This window comes from Osmia bicornis, chromosome 5 (genome assembly GCF_907164935.1).
Source record: "Osmia bicornis bicornis chromosome 5, iOsmBic2.1, whole genome shotgun sequence".
Lineage (NCBI taxonomy): Eukaryota > Metazoa > Arthropoda > Insecta > Hymenoptera > Megachilidae > Osmia > Osmia bicornis.
This window is the reverse complement of record NC_060220.1, coordinates 7,537,376-7,555,739: the sequence shown is the minus strand read 5'-3', so window position 1 is coordinate 7,555,739 and position 18,364 is coordinate 7,537,376. Positions and strand designations below refer to the sequence as shown.

Below are 18,364 nucleotides of genomic sequence, written 5' to 3'. Positions count from 1 at the left end.
CCTCTATGTTTATATTTATATGGTGAACATAACCTTAAAGTCAAAGCAACATGAACGTATACGATAATAATAAATAATTTTTAGACGCAGAAACTAATCAATGAAGGAATGATGGATAAAATTTTAACGAATGCACTGTACATGAGTCGACGTTTAACATGTAGACACTGTGCGGCATTTCAATTTTCAAAGTAAGCTAACAAAATTTGGTGAAACTGCAAATATAAAATATAACCAAATAAATACAACTGCATTTATTATATACAAATTTGAATTACCATAATATTACTACATTACAGAACGTTAAAAGATTGTACTGTCCGTATGTATACAAATTATAATAATTACATGGTAAAGCCATGTTTGTTTACTTCCATCCCAAAATTGAATGTCATACAAAAACGTCAAATGTTTATTCAAACACAAGACACACCAAATCCCAATAGTTTAAAGTTTTTACCTGGAGTTAAGGTGCTCGAATCAGGTCAGACTAAAGATTTTCCTAATGTTTCCGATGCCTACTGTTCACCACTTGCGAAAATGTTATTCCGTATCGAAGGTGTGAAGTCTATATTTTTTGGGCCTGACTTTATTACGGTAACAAAAGCAGATGAAGACGTTGAGTGGAAATTATTGAAGCCAGAAGTATTTGCAGTTATTATGGATTTCTTTGCATCTGGCTTGCCTGTGTTAAACGATGAGCAGCCTGCCACAGATACTCGTAAAGTTCTTTCAACTTTACTAATTTACATAGATTTAGAAATCACCATTTCTTTATCATATCATATAACTGTAGCGGTAATCCTTTATTTATTACAGAGATTAGCGAGGACGATAGTGAAATAGTTCAAATGATAAAGGAACTATTAGACACACGAATACGACCAACGGTGCAGGAAGATGGAGGTGATATTGTATTTATGGTAAGTGTACCCATATTCCAGATTAGCTGTAAAATCAATATATTTAATTTAATTTACATCTGATTTAAGGGTTTTGAAGAAGGCATAGTGAAACTAAAGATGCAAGGCTCTTGCACGGGTTGTCCAAGTTCTGTAGTTACTTTAAGGAACGGAGTGCAAAATATGATGCAATTTTATATTCCCGAGGTTCTTGGTGTAATACAGGTAGAAGATGAAACTGATCAAATAGCTAAGAAAGAATTTGAACAATTTGAGACAAAAATTAAAAAATCTGAAACTAATGAGAAAAAGTAGACCTGAGTATCGTATAGTATATCGTATCGTATGATCTTGATGTAAATAAATACACGTTTAATCGTTTTCCTTTTTTTATTATTTTACTTTTATACAAAGTGCTTAATGGCTAGATACAGAAACTTGCCAGACACGAATAGTATTGTCGGAATAACCAGCGAAGAGTGTTTGTCCATCAGTAGACCACGCTAAAGATAAACAATGAGGAGGTTCTGCTTTACTCGTCGCAGACACTACTTCTGGTTTCAATTCTTCAACCATTTCTTTGGTTTCAAGATCCCATATCTTGATCCACGGTCCAAACGCAGCGCAGAGCCAGTAACGATTAGGGCTGAAGCACAAAGCTGTTATGATATCGTTATGGTCCAAGGTGTGTAAATGTTTTCCATCATTCAAATCCCACAACATGGCTTTGCAATCCTACATTTTAAAGAAAATATTGTTAGTAAATATTTTAAATAGCTTTAAATATCTAAAATCATAAGTAATAAGAGCTTTTCTTATTACATACCTTGCCACCAGAAGCACAAAGTGAACCATCAGGAGACACTGTAACTGTATTAAGATATCCAGTATGTCCACTGTGATTGATCTTTAGTTTACAGTTAGTCAAATTCCACACCTACAAAATATTTTGCTAATTAAAGTAAAAACAGCTGGGAATTATAATAAATGATTTATGATTTTGTACTTCAGTCCCATATCCGCAAACATTCATAAACATCATGTTAAATAACAAATTACATCATAAAATCACTATGAAAAAGAAAAAGTAATGCTTTCATTAAGTAATAAACATACCTTAACCAACTTATCCCAGCCCGCGGAAACAATAATAGGATTTGAATGATTTGGAGAGAAACGTACACAGCTGACCCAATCTGTATGCCCATCATCTTGAATAGTGTATTTACACTCTGCCAAGGTGTTCCACAGTTTAATCGTCTTGTCTCGAGAACCAGAGACAATCTGACGATTATCCACCGAGAAGGCAACGCTTAAAACATCCTGTTAACATATGACCGTGTAATTTGGTTTAATACAAGTTAGTAAAAATGGATTTATTCGAGACCAGTGCACATACCACCTGTGATCAATACTTACAATATCACGGATATAATTGCCCACCTCTTCTATTTATTAAATATAAAAAAAAATATATAAAAAAAAGCTTCCGTATATTTCCTGTCACTCACGTAGTTTTATCTTCTGCCAATGGCATTCAAAAAAAAAAGGTAAAAAAAAAAGCTTCCGTATATTTCATGAAGAATGGTGACCGTAGATCAGAAGGAAGATGTCACACCTTGGTATGATCTTCGAATCTTCTTGTGGTACGTCCTGCAGCCAAGTCCCAAAGACGAAGTGTTTTGTCCCATGAACCAGACAGAGCATAATTTCCATCGGATGATAATACTACATCACTAATATAGTGAGAGTGACCATACAAGCGTTTCTGAGGAATACCGTAGTTGGCTTCATCACGTGTTAACTTCCATACTATTAGTGTCTTATCTACAAAAATAACAACATTGTGAGTTATGAAATGCATTATGAGAAATTAAATGCGAGCAATGCAAAATATATTAAATATAGCTTATGGATTATCATTTTAGCGAACCATAAACAACTAAACAACTTGGAGACAGTTGGTGGCCAAGTAAGTAAAACAATATGCGAATACATAAAAGCTAGTTTAAGAAATTTACTCGATTTTGGTAAAAGAAAAAGGAAAGTTATTAATTGTATAATGTTTAGGTAGTATAGCACCAATATTTTTAGAGAACAAATATTAAATAAGGTGAGTATATGTTACTATGCTTACCACGTGAAGAAGACAATATCATGTCAGGATATTTTGGATTTGTGGCAATTTGGGTGACCCATCCATTGTGTCCCCGAAGTGTACCCCTTAATTGAAGTGTTTCAGTCATATTTTAATTATATTACAAATTTTTACGCGTTAGATTAAAATGGATATCAACTTGTAGTCCACATCCAACAAAGCATCGAACGAAAAGAGCTACCCTTCCCCCCTTTCTGAGTATGTGAACAGTCACGATGTATGTAAATAGTTACAGATACGCAACTGAATTCGAAGTTAGGCTTCGACGCTTGCATCACCTTAAATATATTTCATTATGATGATATTATAAAGCAGCCTTAAATATCGAACTATTACGCTATCGTGTGAACGGAGCTTTAGGAATGTGGTAGCATTATCGCGTAAATGTAAGTAAATACTTACTTACATTGCATACATACATACAACCATACGTTATGTATACGTATGTATATAACTTATGGATTTTCGATAGTTAGATTATAGAGTATAGAATTTGTCGCTGAAAACTGATAGGTGGCTAGTTGATTCAAACGAATTTTAAATTGCAACTATGTTTCGAATATATTTTAAAGAATGCATAAAAAAAATTAAAAATTATTAATCATACAAAATTGCACGAATTAATTTTTTATTAAGTTTCATATAAGATAATACTGTGTTTCATTAAATAGATATATTGTTTACATAATTTGTTATTAATTAGGTCCAGCCTAATAATGATTAATTTCAAGCTATCACATTTTATAATCGTAACAATAAGTTACGATTTCTAATTTTACTTAGTTCCTACTTCTGTTTCCATTTCTAGTTTTCTTTTTTGATTATAATATTCTTATAGTACAATGTATTATTATATTTATAGAGTACACTAATTACAAGAAAAGTCTAACATCATAATAATTTATAACATCGTAGTGTCTTGATTTTTGTATTAAATAAAAAGATTTTTCAATTTAATTTAACAATAGCAGATGATAGATGCGATTTCATTAAAATTAAGCCCAAACTCGTAGCGTTGAATCCCAGCTTCCGGTGGAAAGAGCAGTTCCATCCGGAGAAACTCGTAAACATGATACACGATTTTCATGTCCATACAAAAACGCAACTCGTTGACATTTTAGAGTATCCCATATATTTACAGTATAATCATTATAACCAGCAAATAGTAGACGCCCGCTAACGCTGAAATCAACAGCATTTGCTCCAAAGATTATGCTTTCTTTCGTATAAACAGCTATTTCTCGATCTGCGCGTAAATCAAAAAGGCGACAAGTAGCATCATCTGAACCCGTTGCAACTGCATCGCCACCCGGGTGAAATTTTACCTAAATTCAATACAACATAATATAAATCATTTTTTTAAAATAAATAATAGATATGACAAACTTCTACATACAGAGTTAACATCAGACTGATGACCTTCAAAACTTTGAACACACTGACCAGTGCGCATATCCCATATTAAAACCATTTTATCACAACTTCCAGATACAAATGTATTACCAGTTTCACTTGGCGACAAGTCAATAGACATAACATCACTGGAATGACCAAGAAAGCTTTGTAATAGCTGACCGCTTTCTACATCCCATAAAGCACACGTGCTGTCTCCGCTACCCGTTAAAATTTGTTGATCACTGTTAGGAAATACACAACAAGACATATAGGATGTATGTGTTGCAACAGTTTTTTTACGAGTTGATACATCATCTTCTTGACTTAAGGGATATACAGTAACTTTATTATCTAATCCTCTGCAAAAAATGAATATAATGTACTAATTAATTCAATCATTCATTCATAATGTATATATATATTTTATACCCGCAAGCAACAAGAGTACCACTTGGACCATAAGCGCATGCCATTACCCAAATGGTTGGCATAGTAAGAGCATGTTCTTTATTTGTTGTAAAAGCATCCCATATTATCATTTTACCATCCTAGAAAAATTTTCATGTCAAGAACTATTTTGAAGATTTATATAAAAAATTTAGAGCATATCCTGACCTGTGAAGAAGAAACAATATGACGTTTATCAGGTGACCAATCAGAACAAAGGACTTTTGCCTGATGACCTTTTAAAACACGACGTGGTTTCACATTAATGTAATTTATTGCTTCAAGTCTATCTGCTACACTAGCAACTGAAGAAATAATAATATTAATTTATTAGAAACATGGTAGAATTATGATGAAATAATTAAACTTCATTAAAAACTATGCTACTTACGGGTAATATCGTTTAATTTTTGTCTCTCATCTTCTAAACGTATTTTTAAACTTTCAGCTTCTTTTGCTAATTTTTCTATATGTTCTGATTCAGTAACAGAATCCATAATTTTATTTGTATGTACACACAACACAGTTAACAGAAAGTAAGTGGTTTCATTGCATATAATGTCATTTTTGTTCACTTTAAATATATTTATTAATTAAAATGATTCATACATTGCTGAATACAAACATAAACAATGAAATACTAATTTTGTCACTTGCCGTTTGTAAGATAAAGGTACGATGGAAGTATAGTAATTAATAAAATGATCAATGTATTTCTGCATAAATGAATTTTCTAGGCTTCTTTTACTTCTCGTCTGTTAATTAATCATTTGTTTTTACATGGAATTAATATTATAATTTCTTTAACACAGTTAGGACCAATAATCAATACAATACGACAATAACAAAATCTCAGCGTCGGTGCAATGATGCTTTCGCATTCGACTAACTTAACCTGAATCACCTGAATATGATGGTTAGGAAAAATAATAAAATCATTGAAATCATTGCCATACTTTTTTGCGCTAATAATTATTATCAATAAAATTTACTATTGAAATATGGAATGTTAGATTCTTAAAATACTGTTATTCTAATAATACAAAATCTTCTGAAGTTATAAATTTATATCGTACAATAAACCATCATTTATAATTGTAGATATTAGTTAGATATTTATAATTAAACAAAGTTATTATTTTAATATAAAATTATATTCATATTAGTACGATTATTGTAGAATGTAGCTTTTAAATCTAAGTTTGGCGCCAACCTATTATTGAGAATTACGTAATTGCTTATAACCTCGTACCCAAAATCTGCTATGTTAAAATTGTCATGTTATAAGAATAATTAATTACATTAGTTTGCTTTAAAAAACTTATTTGAAATATATATTTCTCTAAAGTATTTCTGGTGAAATATTAAACATAAAATAAAGTAGTTTATGAATTACTTTATATATCTGGATTCGAGGTTACAGCGCAGGTCAATGCATATCGACTTCCTGCCGGTATGATTGTCAGAGTGGGGTTGTACGGGACGTTCTTCTGCTCGTCCCTGTCTTGATCATTCGTCGTCTGTGAATTTGTAGTCCCTTTGACGGGCTTCTAACATACCAAAATGGCTCTTCTGTCTCTACGTTTAGCTTCCTCGATTGCGAGACAACTACCGAATTCTACCATTCAGGTAATTTAAAAAGAAAAGAGTTTCTTTCTGATAATTTAACCGTTTTAAGACATTTATCTAGGACGTGCCGACATTTTCCACTTTGCGACAACCGCACAGATACATGTGTTAATTAATTTTTATCTCTAGTGAAATCAGAAATCGTTAATGAATTATAGTTTTTATTTATATTTTATTATAAGTAGAATATGTGTCAAACAGTTTCTTTAATGCAGTGTATTACATAAACTGAAGAGTACCAAGTTATGTAATATGTATTTGAGTGGCATTGTTTCCATAATATAATAACAATAAATTTGAATTGTATCTTACAGGTGAAATGGCCTCTGAGTGTAGCTTCCTGTAAATATCATGTATCTTGCAGTCGGCGTTCTGCTGAAATTTCTTCCATCTTGGAAGATCGTATTCTTGGTTCAGCCCCAAAGGTAAGCTAAGAAATTTTAATTATAAGTTAGATTATTTAACGATATTTTATTGTTTTTTAATTTCTTATATATTTTTTAATACAATTTTAGACCAATTTGGAAGAAACTGGTAGGGTGCTTAGCATTGGTGATGGTATTGCCCGTGTTTATGGGCTGAAGAACATTCAAGCAGATGAGATGGTAGAGTTTAGTTCAGGGTTAAAGGGTATGGCTCTGAACTTGGAACCTGACAATGTAGGTGTTGTCGTATTTGGTAATGATAGACACATCAAAGAAGGAGATATTGTTAAGCGTACAGGAGCTATTGTTGATGTTCCGGTTGGTGATGAATTGTTAGGACGTGTTGTAGATGCATTAGGTAATCCCATCGATGGTAAAGGACCACTTAATAGTAAACTGAGATTCCGTATTGGTACTAAAGCACCTGGTATTATTCCTAGGTATTTATTTTTTATATGCAAATGTTATTTCGTAAGAATGAGAAAAATTAAATGCATTCCTTTGTGTATTCTGTTTTATAGGACGTCCGTCAGAGAACCTATGCAAACTGGAATTAAAGCTGTAGATTCGCTAGTACCTATCGGTCGTGGACAGCGTGAATTGATTATTGGAGACAGGCAAACTGGCAAAACTGCTCTTGCTATTGATACGATTATTAATCAGAAACGATTTAATGAGGCTGGAGATGAAAAAAAGAAACTGTATTGTATATATGTTGCCATTGGTCAAAAGAGATCTACAGTTGCACAAATTGTAAAACGTTTAACAGATTCTGGAGCTATGAATTATACTATCATTGTTTCGGCAACTGCATCCGATGCTGCGCCTCTTCAGTATTTGGCCCCATACTCTGGTTGTGCGATGGGAGAATTCTTTAGGTATTATTTCGTGCGAAATAATTTTCTTAAATTAACAAAAAAAACAATGTATCCATAATTCTGAATATTTTTCTTTTATAGGGACAATGGAAAACACGCTTTAATTATATATGATGACTTATCGAAACAAGCTGTTGCCTACCGACAGATGTCTTTATTGTTAAGACGACCACCAGGTCGTGAAGCTTATCCCGGTGATGTATTTTACCTCCACTCTCGTCTTCTTGAACGAGCAGCTAAAATGAATGAAAGTTTGGGAGGTGGTTCGCTAACAGCTTTGCCCGTTATTGAGACACAGGCTGGTGACGTGTCTGCTTATATTCCTACTAATGTTATTTCCATTACCGATGGTCAGATTTTCTTAGAAACAGAATTGTTTTACAAGGGTATTCGTCCTGCAATTAATGTCGGTTTGTCAGTATCCCGGGTTGGATCTGCTGCCCAAACAAAAGCTATGAAACAGGTAATATACATTCTTATTTATTCATAAATTTATTTAGACATTTTTAATAATTTTGATATCTCGTTTTACAGGTTGCTGGTTCTATGAAATTGGAATTGGCTCAGTATCGTGAAGTAGCAGCTTTCGCACAGTTCGGTTCCGATCTGGATGCTGCTACTCAACAGCTATTAAATCGCGGTGTCAGGTTAACAGAACTTTTGAAACAAGGACAATATGGTAATATATATATAATAAATTTAAATTACAAAAAATTGTCAAATTAGTACCATCTAAAATATGTATAATTTTAATATTTATAGTACCAATGGCTATTGAAGAACAAGTAGCCGTAATCTACTGCGGTGTCCGTGGGTATCTTGATAAAATGGAACCTACAAAAATTACTGCCTTTGAAAAAGAATTTCTTGCCCATATTAGGTATTTATTTTGAAATAATTGTAGTAGTTATATTTATTTATATTATAGTATAAGTGTTTGTTTAATTTTACATTTTTATCCTTCAGAGCTACTCAACAAGATCTTCTTAGTACCATTGCTAAGGAAAATACCATTAGCGAAGCCTCTGATGCGAAATTAAAGCAGATCGTTACTGACTTCCTTGCGTCTTTCTCAGGCTAAAGTGTCAGTATCAATTAAGTAATAATTCTCTGCTATGCAAGAGATATATGTGCAAATGATATTCATTGTTGTAAGAAGTTTTAATGTATGTCACTTGCACGTTATAAGTATCATTACAAAGAATTCCACATTTGAATATTAAATCACGATAGTCTTATACAAACGCTTAATTACCTTACATGTTAATTGTTAACAAAGGTAAAATACACACAATTTTGGTATTTAAACAGTTGCTTCTCCTGTAACAATTTTCGAACATAGCAGAAGCGGGAGGAGCTTCGGAAGAAAATGAGTAATAAAATCGTAAAACTTTTTCAAATCTGCATCATTTATTTTCCTTTTAAATCGTGCAATAATGTAATTATTGCAAAGTTTAATTTACAAAATCCTTAATCACTACGTTCCTAAATATTTTTTGGGGAAGTGGAATTTCATTCAAAATTCTAGTAATCTTTCCTGTGCCAATTGTACGTGTTTCTTCACGAACGGTGAAAACTTGACCTTCTATCATTGGCATATTATATGTAAATGTTAATCTACATGTTGCAAATTCTCCTGGCATTAACATTTTATTTTCTGGTGGCAAAAGAAAATCAAAACGACAGTAAACATTCCATGTTGAGCTATAAACTTTTGTACTAAATCCTGATTTCTATAAATATAATATTAATCAATATAAGCTATTACAATAAAAATAAAGTTTATATTAATTAATACTGGTAAAAGTACCTTTAATGGTCTTTCACGGCCGCCTTCTTGAGGACTCAATAAATATAATTGAGCTTCATAATGGTTAGTTAATTTCAAAAAATTTCTTTGACACAATATCATTCCTCTACGCACAGAATTTAATTTAATACTTCTTAACAGAACACCTACATTTTCACCAGCAGATGCTGTTGTCACACTTTTTCTAAAAATCTAATATAAATATATAATTTGAAGTTACATTTAATGAACTTTTATAGTATTATATAAAAATAAAATGGAATAATTATAGTTTTACCTGAATGTCTGAAATAATAGTATTCATCTTCTCATCAAATCCCAATAGATTTGCTTCTATGCCTTTTTTTATAACACCTTGTTTTATTGTTCCTACTGTTACTGTACCTCTACCTGGTATACTAAAAACATTATCAATAGGTAATATAAAAGGAGAGGTATAATCTCTTTCTGGAGTTGCTACATAATTATCTAAAGCATCTAATAATGATTTTATAGAAGGTAATCCATATTCTGAAGTGTCTCCATTTAATGCAAGTAGAGCAGAACCATTAATTATTGGAGTTTTTGAACTATCAAAACCATATCCATCTAATAATTCTCTCATTTCTATTTCCACTAATTCTATAATATCCTTGTCTGCTATGTCAGCCTAAAAGTTACATACTACGTATAAACAAATATCTTTGTTATATAGTAGAAAATATTACATTATGCGTGTACTTGAAATGTTTGAAATAAATATCAACCTTGTTAATATATACAACAATGTGTTTAATTCCCAGTTGATGAACAAGCAATAAATGCTCTTTTGTTTGAGGCATAGGACCATCGTCAGCTGCGACTACCACAATTGCACCATCCATTTGCGATGCTCCACTAATCATATTTTTTATGAAATCAGCATGTCCTGGACAATCTGTATGCGCATATTGCCTTTTACTAGTGGCATATCCAACATGAGCAATATTTATTGTTATACCACGTTGCTTCTCTTCAGGTGCTTTATCAATTTCATCGAATGTTACATATTTACAGTTTTTATTTACTTCTGATAAATATTTTGTTATTGCAGATGTCAATGTTGTTTTGCCATGGTCTACATGTCCTATTGTACCCACATTACAAACACCTTCTTTTGGTGAGTTTGTTGTATTACAAAAATACCTTAGATTCTGTTTAAATTTTGGCAAGTTATTTCGGTATAGTAATACTGATAAATTACAATGTTTTTTACATATATTTTGTATAATATTTTTAAATCCCATACTTGTGTAGGATATATATAGTTATTAATTGATTATTATAAATGTTTTTATATGTAAAACATCACCTTCTCATAGATGAATGTAAAAAACTGTTGTATTTACTACACTTATGAGGTTAATTTCAGTGATATAGTATGAAAGGCTAAAATACATTTATCGTACAATTTATAGTTATTTATTTAAAAAATTATTCTGTGCAAATAATAAATGTAACTTAATCAATGATATTTAATTTTAAGTGACTACATTTACTTTTTTATACAGCCTATATATATACACTTTTTCGTCTCTTATTCCCCCGTTTTATGTTCCATGGTACTTGACAAACATAGTTGTTAGATTGATAATTATTACAAATGACCGTGTCAAGTTATTAAAATTTATTGAAAGAGTAAATAAATATTCTACAAAGGTAGCATGACTTCTGTTAGTGAAGGTAGTTCGTTACCTAAAACGAAAAAACCATCCGGTAAGTTTATTGTATTAAAGTTAATTTGTCATTTGGTTATGTTACGTTTTATTTGATGTATGTGTCAAAATTATATGAAAAATTTAATTTAATACAAAAAATAAGAGACTTCAATTTTATCTTAAATCATTGTGCAATATTTAATATGTTGTCAATAAAAGAAAATATATTATTATCTATATGTTATGTTCGATGTTATTTATTAATATTGATAACATATATTTAATTTTTGAGTATTATAAAATAATTGTAATTAGCTAATATATTTTTTTAAATAATGTTTTATTTGAACAGATAGTGCATTCAAACAGCAGCGTTTACCTGCTTGGCAACCAATACTTACTGCTGGAACTGTTTTGCCAACATTTTTTGTAATTGGAATTGCTTTTATACCAGTTGGAGTTGGATTACTTTATTTTTCTGAGCAAGTCAAAGAATATATTATAGATTATACAGACTGTAATGCTACCAACTTTCATTATGCAAATGGAGTGCCTTATAAATGTGCAGAAGTTATAGCAAAAAATCGTTCAGAACCTTGTTATTGTGAAATAAATTTTAGTTTACCCTGTGATTTTAATGGAAAAGTTTACATGTATTATGGTCTGACTAATTTTTATCAGAATCACAGACGGTATGTAAAATCACGCGATGATAATCAGTTATTAGGAAAATTAAGCGATATTGTCTCTGGTGACTGTGAACCATTTGCCTATGATGGTGACAAGCCTATCGCACCATGCGGTGCTATTGCTAATTCATTATTCAGTGACAAACTAGAACTATTTTCAATGAAACATAATAAGTCTGTACCATTATTAAAAACTGGAATAGCTTGGCCTTCGGATAAGAATATTAAATTTAGAAATCCTGATGGTGATTTAAGAGAAGCATTCAAGAACTTTGCAAAACCAAAGAATTGGACTAAATACATTTATGATTTAGATAAAGAAAATGAAAGTAATAATGGTTTCCAAAATGAAGATTTAATTGTTTGGATGAGAACTGCTGCATTACCAACTTTTAGAAAGCTTTATCGTAGGGTTAATCATACTGCAAATGGGTTTACCTTAGGTCTGGTAGAAGGAAACTATCAACTTACTGTTACATATTGTAAGTAAACATTAATATCAGGAGTTATTAATTTTTTGTACTATCAAAGAGTACCTTAATCAATCAATATTGTATTTTTGTAGCATATTCTGTGTCTGCTTTTGAGGGCAGGAAAAGAATGATCTTAAGTACTACATCTCTTCTTGGTGGAAAAAATCCTTTTCTTGGTATAGCTTATATAGTAGTAGGGTGTGTCTGTTTATTGTTAGGCATTACACTACTAATAATACACATCAAATGTTCCAAAAGGTAAAGATCAGCTTAATGTACTAAATTTTTCTTCTTACTTCTCACTAAGTGGTGTTACGCTTAAATAAAGCTTTAATCAAAAGAATTAAAAAAATGCAATTGCTTTAAAAGTCATAATCTTTTTAAATTAAAAGTGTGATGATATAAATAGAAAAGTAAATACAATTTTTATCACCTACATTCATCACATTGCATTTACTATCAATTTTTAAATGAAAAAATTAAGAAAAAAAATTAACAATCGAATTAATAAATAATACTTTTATTTGATTGTACATTATATCTATTTTATAAAAATAATTGAGAAATATAGTTGATAGTAAATGCATTTTAAAGTTATAATATAATATCTTCTTAACACTTGTGAAAAATTGTACCATTTTTAATTGTAATATTTAAAACTTCAAATAATTCCAATTTTTAGAATATTTAGTATAAATTAAAAATACTAAAAATATTTTTAAATACGTTTTCTTCATATATATTTTACCTTTTGAACTAATGTTCATAAAATATGTTTTAAACCCAAATTTGACAATAAATTCTTATGTAATGTATGTTATACAGCAAACTAATGTAAAGATGACTGCAACAAAGTATGCTTAGGGCACCATAATTGTTCTTGTAAGTGTTTGTGATATTGTGTTATGTCTACCCTGCAAGAACGTTAACGATAGTGATTATTTTATATGTGACATGGCTTTATAAACGTTTTATAAAATTTTATATTGTTTTATTACATTTTTCATAAATAATTTTTGTATTTAATTTATATTTTGGGAATGTAATTTTTAATTTCATCAAGTTATATGCATGTAGCTTTATATTATATTTATTTTTTATTTACAACTTTTTAATTATGTAACATTGAAATATTTTTCTGTTCTTGTGTACATCATTTCATATTACTTATGAATGATTCACATTTGCTAATAATTCTCATGGTTTATTTTTTTTTGTTCGTATTGTATTTGCTTCATAAATCTGCTTTATACATCACATGTCATATTCAGTAGTTATATGGTTTGAAAATAATATGATATAAAAATTATATAATGAAATTTTTCATATAACATATTATTTTTTGTATGCAATCCTTTCTACATGTTTCAATTAATTCAAAAGAATTAAACTTTTATCTATATACTGAAAATCCATATAAGTTTAACTGCATAACATTTAGAAATGAATGGTAATATGTTAGTATATAATTAAATAGGAGATAAGATGTAGGATATTCATTATATAATTTCAAATGTTTTGTTAGAAATTAATTAAAACGATTTTATTTGCATTGGATGAATATATTTATTTCGCATTTTTTATAAGCAGTAAGCTTGCAGTTGAATTATTTTATAGTTTAACATTATAAATTTATTATTAAAACTATCTTCCTAGAAAGGTTATATAATTTTGTTATATTTTTTGTAGTGCAACAGAGATGATCAATGTGAGTCCAACAACACCGTACCAAGAATAATTGCACAGTTATTATATGTATTGAAGAACATTGTGGATATTCTGCATTTAATTTGTAAGTGTTAATATAATGTACTTTATTTTAACTTCTATAATATATGTGTAGGCAAAATTGGTAATAAAATAGATAATTAGATAAAATTGTTTTATCTTCAAAAATTTATTTAATGATACAAATTTTATGTTTTTTTAAATAGATATTTCAGTACAGGTTTTGAGGCACTTGTATATTGAGTATTATGATGCCAGGAGCATTATCTTATTTCTTATTGTTATATATTCTTATATAAAAAAGAAGCTAGTGTGTAATTATATACTATTCATGCAGAATAAAAAATATATAATTATATTACAGTTAGATCATTAATTACCAATGGATGTTTAGTTACAAATATATATATTTTATATGTAAATGTATTGAGATATTCAAAACAGTCATTTCATCTAATATAAATTATAAAATAATTTGAAAATCCAATGAAGAGAAGTTTATAATTGCTTCAGATTAAATCAGTTTTGATAGTATAAAATTACACAGAGAGTAATGATTTTGTGTATCTTAATACATTATTAAATTTCATTAAGTATATGTATAATGTATCATTATATAGTATTTGAAATGATAGTTTAATAAATACAAAATATCTAATTTTGTTCTAGTCACATCTGAATGTATAAATATATGAATAAATAAACACATAATATTTATTGCTATAATTATGCATTTGTAAATTTACATTTTACTATACATTTATTATTTTTAATTATTTACAATTTCTTGCTTTTATTTTTTCATCAACATTAAATCAAATGTGATTTTATGTACGTTCAATATTCATTACTAATAAATATGTTAAATATAAAAAATATCTCCTCGTTTCAAATTTGGTATGCGTTTATGTGGTTACATGTGTGTGCGCGCGGGTGCGTGTATGTACAACGTATATTACGGTATATGTTAATTTAAACTAACATAGACTGATTTTAGTACGTACCTTATGTGCTGAATTGTTCGTCATTGAAAATACTGCTTTATGTCATCATATGTTTTTAGCTGCATACTACCACGAGTTAAGCATTTGTAAGTTGCTTTTAAGCAGTGCCGACTCATCGCATAAAAGATCTTTACTAAACGTCGCTATATCCTTCTTACACTAGATCTTTCAAAGTTTTCTTTGTCAACTGACAGGCTATTACTAATTTTTTTATCTTTCAACATGATTATAACGCTGAAAAACTTACAGCAGCAAACATTTACAGTGGAAATTGATCCATCGCAAACGGTGGGTGAACATAGAAAATGTAAAATATGTGACTTTCTAAATTGTGGTATATTCTAATAATATTTCTTTGTAGGTAAAAGACTTGAAACAAAAGATTGAAACCCAAAAGGGTTTCCCTGCTGAACATCAGAAATTAATATACGCTGGTAAGCTATATAAATTACATAACCTCATTTTGCACTTAATTATAAATCTATTAATGTTTTTGTGAATATGAATTGCATAATTTTCTTTAACTGTATAATCGTTGTTTTAAGAAAATAATTTTCAATGTTGTAATATATAAAGGTTATTTATATTTTTCAAAAATTTATTATTGTTTTTATGTGACAATGATTCACAGTTTATAGCTATAACAGTGTGCTATTTTTACAGGAAAGATATTAACAGATGATCATCCACTAGCAGAATATAATATAGATGAAAAAAAATTCATAGTTGTTATGGTTACAAAGCTTAAAACTGGTAATGGTCATACAGCAGCTGAAGAGGAGCATACAAGTACTACAGAAACTAAAGAAGAAAGTAGTACAACCAGGTACTCATTCTAGATATTAAACTTCTTTTTTCGAAATTTAAATTGAGATAAATTCTTTAGTTTTAATTTAAACAATGCTGTCAATATTTTAAATTTATCCGTGAAAAGAATATTGAATATAAATTATACATTTATTTTGATTACATCAGAGCATATTATTGATCTACGCTTTTTGTCATAGCTCAGTACCGCAACCTAGTTCAAACCCAACTGTCCAGGGTGCATCAAACCCTGCTAGTACTGTACAAGAACAATCTGGAGCAAGTACTGCAACTGGATGTGCAGGAGGTCAAGCTGAAAGTGCCTTGTTAATGGGTGAAGATTATAATACCATGGTGAACAACATCATGGATATGGGGTAAATCTATAAAAAAAAAGTCTATTTATTTTATTTTATTTTTCTTTAGTTATTCATTACTCATCGTGTGCTTTATATTAGGTATGAACGCGAGCAGGTCGAGCAAGCATTAAGAGCAAGTTTCAATAATCCTGATAGAGCTGTTGAATACCTTGTAACGGGTATACCCGCTCAGCTATTTGAGGATTTACCAGAAGATCAACTCGAAGCACAAGAACAATTCCAAGAACATGGCCAACATCCACTAGCATTTTTGCGAATGCAACCTCAATTTCAACAAATGCGTCAAGTTATTCAGCAAAATCCACAATTATTGAATGCTGTACTTCAACAGATTGGTCAAACTAATCCTGCATTGTTGCAACTTATTTCACAAAATCAAGAAGCATTTGTGCGCATGCTTAACGAACCTGGTGAGTTTTATTATTTATTAAAACAGAAATAATGTACTAAATCATATATTTATAATTTAATGTGTTTTATATCTTTTATTTTGGAGTAGTAGAAACAACTGGTAGTACAGGTGGAAGAACTACACCTGTATCTGCATCGAATGTTGCGCCAGCTACTGCTCCCGGTGGTTTAAGTGGTGCTCCTGCTGCAGGTATGGGAACAGGATCTGACGTAGAAACTTCCATAATTCAGGTAACACCTCAAGATAAAGAAGCTATTGAAAGGCTGAAAGCACTAGGATTTCCAGAACACTTAGTTGTACAAGCATATTTCGCGTGTGAAAAAAATGAAAACTTAGCTGCAAATTTTTTGCTTTCACAAAATCTTGATGACTGAAGTAACGCACTTTATTGATTTCAAAATATGGAGTTAAAGGACTGATATAGGGTGGGTAATTACACGGGCGCCATATTATTTTCAATTGGTCATCTTTATTTTGTATATAAGTAAGTATGCATTCATATTTATCTTATTTCATTACATTCTGTAGGTATATATTTGGCATATTTAGTAAATAATACAAATTTGTTACATTTAAATACGAAAATACTTCTTATATCAAATTGTCAGTCTTTTAAACTACTTTAAGTCAAAACATATTTTACATGTTTCGTGTATTTTAAGGTTGAAAATTGATATTTTGCATCGGTGTTATAATCCATCCTTATAGTCTGGCAATTGTTCTTTGGCAAAAATTTTTGTTTTTTGAATATAAGGAGCAGTGTAATTACATTTTTATGTAAGAAAGCCTACTTGCTTAATGAATGAATATGCAAAAATATAAATACTTCGCTGTATTTATACATTAAAGTTGTTGTACAATACACATACATGCAAATTTGCGTACACGAGCAAGATTACATGTGTATTCAAATAACACGAGGAAGCCCGCATGTATGCGTGTACATGACAAGTATATTTTATACATGTAATAGGCTTTCTGATATAAAAATTATGTAAGTGCATCTGTATATGTATGATTGCATATGTATATATGTGTGTACTTGCGTATAACTTGCGCCTATGTATGTATGTATAAAAAAAAAGTCTTGTATTTTTTAAACAAAAGTGGTAAAGATAGTTATTCATTAATAAATCATTACAAATCATTTCATTTGTCACAAAGATAACAAATTGTAAGAAATTCTCAAAGAAAATGGAAATGAAAATTTATTTACTATGCATATGTATTGTTTTAAACTTGTTTTGACCTTAATATCAAACCATTCTTTCATCTAAGAAAAGTCAGTGTAATTTATGTTTAGGTAATAATAATCATATATAAAATATCTTAAACAGATAACTAAAGGTGACTTATGTGAAATATGAATCTATAAAGAAAATTTGTAATTAACTTTCTATAAAAACGGAGGCAATGAGATTATTATTATAAAAATGCATTCAACATATTGTAGCCTTAATATAGTAATATGTAACTTACTAGGAGCTGTTTGAATTTTTAAAATATTAGTACTGATATAAAAATTTTATTAGAAATATAACACACAATGTA

At 29.8% G+C, this 18,364-nt stretch overlaps 7 protein-coding genes across 9 annotated transcripts; 4 read left to right on the top strand and 3 right to left on the bottom strand.

Moving 5' to 3' along the window:
* The first annotated feature begins 2 nt into the window (after positions 1-2).
* LOC114875089 (NFU1 iron-sulfur cluster scaffold homolog, mitochondrial-like) lies at positions 3-1,283 on the top strand. Its single transcript, XM_029185017.2, has 4 exons — positions 3-191; positions 300-721; positions 820-923; positions 993-1,283. Exons 1-4 carry the CDS (start codon positions 109-111, stop codon positions 1,215-1,217), a joined length of 834 nt encoding a protein of 277 aa, XP_029040850.1. The 5' UTR covers positions 3-108; the 3' UTR covers positions 1,218-1,283.
* On the bottom strand, positions 1,279-3,245 carry LOC114875080 (guanine nucleotide-binding protein subunit beta-like protein). The gene is made up of 5 exons (XM_029185004.2): positions 3,040-3,245; positions 2,521-2,729; positions 2,019-2,225; positions 1,729-1,839; positions 1,279-1,637 (listed from the first exon to the last, which is right to left on the bottom strand). Exons 1-5 carry the CDS (start codon positions 3,146-3,148, stop codon positions 1,320-1,322), a joined length of 954 nt encoding a protein of 317 aa, XP_029040837.1. The 5' UTR covers positions 3,149-3,245; the 3' UTR covers positions 1,279-1,319.
* Positions 3,246-3,671: 426 nt separating this feature from the next.
* Positions 3,672-5,470, bottom strand: LOC114875073 (guanine nucleotide-binding protein subunit beta-5). The gene is made up of 5 exons (XM_029184994.2): positions 5,294-5,470; positions 5,071-5,207; positions 4,885-5,003; positions 4,457-4,814; positions 3,672-4,385 (listed from the first exon to the last, which is right to left on the bottom strand). Exons 1-5 carry the CDS (start codon positions 5,397-5,399, stop codon positions 4,056-4,058), a joined length of 1,050 nt encoding a protein of 349 aa, XP_029040827.1. The 5' UTR covers positions 5,400-5,470; the 3' UTR covers positions 3,672-4,055.
* An 897-nt stretch (positions 5,471-6,367) lies between these two features.
* On the top strand, positions 6,368-9,234 carry LOC114875044 (ATP synthase subunit alpha, mitochondrial). Its single transcript, XM_029184915.2, has 8 exons — positions 6,368-6,531; positions 6,846-6,956; positions 7,047-7,396; positions 7,478-7,834; positions 7,916-8,297; positions 8,369-8,513; positions 8,597-8,714; positions 8,801-9,234. Exons 1-8 carry the CDS (start codon positions 6,466-6,468, stop codon positions 8,913-8,915), a joined length of 1,644 nt encoding a protein of 547 aa, XP_029040748.1. The 5' UTR covers positions 6,368-6,465; the 3' UTR covers positions 8,916-9,234.
* Positions 9,223-10,913, bottom strand: LOC114875059 (elongation factor Tu, mitochondrial-like). Its single transcript, XM_029184953.2, has 4 exons — positions 10,391-10,913; positions 9,922-10,293; positions 9,645-9,836; positions 9,223-9,567 (listed from the first exon to the last, which is right to left on the bottom strand). The coding sequence occupies exons 1-4, from the start codon at positions 10,907-10,909 to the stop codon at positions 9,289-9,291; spliced, it is 1,362 nt and encodes a 453-aa protein (XP_029040786.1). The 5' UTR covers positions 10,910-10,913; the 3' UTR covers positions 9,223-9,288.
* Positions 10,914-10,936: 23 nt separating this feature from the next.
* On the top strand, positions 10,937-14,566 carry LOC114875063 (cell cycle control protein 50A). 3 transcript variants are annotated; one of them, XR_003789196.2, is made up of 5 exons: positions 10,937-11,378; positions 11,673-12,491; positions 12,575-12,740; positions 14,172-14,274; positions 14,417-14,566. XR_003789196.2 is itself a non-coding variant. In XM_029184981.2 (5 exons), exons 1-4 carry the CDS (start codon positions 11,327-11,329, stop codon positions 13,318-13,320), a joined length of 1,050 nt encoding a protein of 349 aa, XP_029040814.1. In that variant the 5' UTR covers positions 10,937-11,326; the 3' UTR covers positions 13,321-13,364; positions 14,172-14,566. The 3 variants fall into 3 exon arrangements, 2 of the variants coding, with proteins under 2 accessions (XP_029040814.1, XP_029040803.1); XM_029184981.2 differs by adding an exon at positions 13,308-13,364 and having other exon boundaries at positions 14,172-14,566; XM_029184970.2 differs by having other exon boundaries at positions 14,172-14,566.
* Positions 14,567-15,269: 703 nt separating this feature from the next.
* LOC114874745 (UV excision repair protein RAD23 homolog A) lies at positions 15,270-18,037 on the top strand. Its single transcript, XM_029184327.2, has 6 exons — positions 15,270-15,502; positions 15,576-15,648; positions 15,878-16,040; positions 16,222-16,398; positions 16,480-16,811; positions 16,901-18,037. The coding sequence occupies exons 1-6, from the start codon at positions 15,437-15,439 to the stop codon at positions 17,185-17,187; spliced, it is 1,098 nt and encodes a 365-aa protein (XP_029040160.1). The 5' UTR covers positions 15,270-15,436; the 3' UTR covers positions 17,188-18,037.
* The last annotated feature ends 327 nt before the right edge of the window (positions 18,038-18,364 follow it).

Coding starts and splice junctions, on each gene's coding strand:
- LOC114875089 (XM_029185017.2), top strand. CDS start 109: ATGATGGATAAAATTTTAACGAATGCACTGTACATGAGTCGACGTTTA. Junction 722..819: donor GCAGCCTGCCACAGATACTC/GTAAAGTTCTTT, acceptor TATTTATTACAG/AGATTAGCGAGGACGATAGT. Junction 924..992: donor GAGGTGATATTGTATTTATG/GTAAGTGTACCC, acceptor ATCTGATTTAAG/GGTTTTGAAGAAGGCATAGT.
- LOC114875059 (XM_029184953.2), bottom strand. CDS start 10,909: ATGGGATTTAAAAATATTATACAAAATATATGTAAAAAACATTGTAAT. Junction 9,837..9,921: donor CTATTATTTCAGACATTCAG/GTAAAACTATAA, acceptor TATTTATATTAG/ATTTTTAGAAAAAGTGTGAC. Junction 9,568..9,644: donor GCCGTGAAAGACCATTAAAG/GTACTTTTACCA, acceptor TTATATTTATAG/AAATCAGGATTTAGTACAAA.
- LOC114875080 (XM_029185004.2), bottom strand. CDS start 3,148: ATGACTGAAACACTTCAATTAAGGGGTACACTTCGGGGACACAATGGA. Junction 2,226..2,520: donor GATTCGAAGATCATACCAAG/GTGTGACATCTT, acceptor ATATGTTAACAG/GATGTTTTAAGCGTTGCCTT. Junction 1,840..2,018: donor GCTGGGATAAGTTGGTTAAG/GTATGTTTATTA, acceptor AATATTTTGTAG/GTGTGGAATTTGACTAACTG.
- LOC114875073 (XM_029184994.2), bottom strand. CDS start 5,399: ATGGATTCTGTTACTGAATCAGAACATATAGAAAAATTAGCAAAAGAA. Junction 5,004..5,070: donor ATATTGTTTCTTCTTCACAG/GTCAGGATATGC, acceptor AAATTTTTCTAG/GATGGTAAAATGATAATATG. Junction 4,386..4,456: donor ATCAGTCTGATGTTAACTCT/GTATGTAGAAGT, acceptor TATTGAATTTAG/GTAAAATTTCACCCGGGTGG.
- LOC114874745 (XM_029184327.2), top strand. CDS start 15,437: ATGATTATAACGCTGAAAAACTTACAGCAGCAAACATTTACAGTGGAA. Junction 15,649..15,877: donor TCAGAAATTAATATACGCTG/GTAAGCTATATA, acceptor CTATTTTTACAG/GAAAGATATTAACAGATGAT. Junction 16,041..16,221: donor GAAGAAAGTAGTACAACCAG/GTACTCATTCTA, acceptor TTTTTGTCATAG/CTCAGTACCGCAACCTAGTT.
- LOC114875044 (XM_029184915.2), top strand. CDS start 6,466: ATGGCTCTTCTGTCTCTACGTTTAGCTTCCTCGATTGCGAGACAACTA. Junction 6,532..6,845: donor TACCGAATTCTACCATTCAG/GTAATTTAAAAA, acceptor TGTATCTTACAG/GTGAAATGGCCTCTGAGTGT. Junction 8,514..8,596: donor TTTGAAACAAGGACAATATG/GTAATATATATA, acceptor TAATATTTATAG/TACCAATGGCTATTGAAGAA.
- LOC114875063 (XM_029184970.2), top strand. CDS start 11,327: ATGACTTCTGTTAGTGAAGGTAGTTCGTTACCTAAAACGAAAAAACCA. Junction 11,379..11,672: donor TAAAACGAAAAAACCATCCG/GTAAGTTTATTG, acceptor TTATTTGAACAG/ATAGTGCATTCAAACAGCAG. Junction 12,492..12,574: donor TCAACTTACTGTTACATATT/GTAAGTAAACAT, acceptor GTATTTTTGTAG/CATATTCTGTGTCTGCTTTT.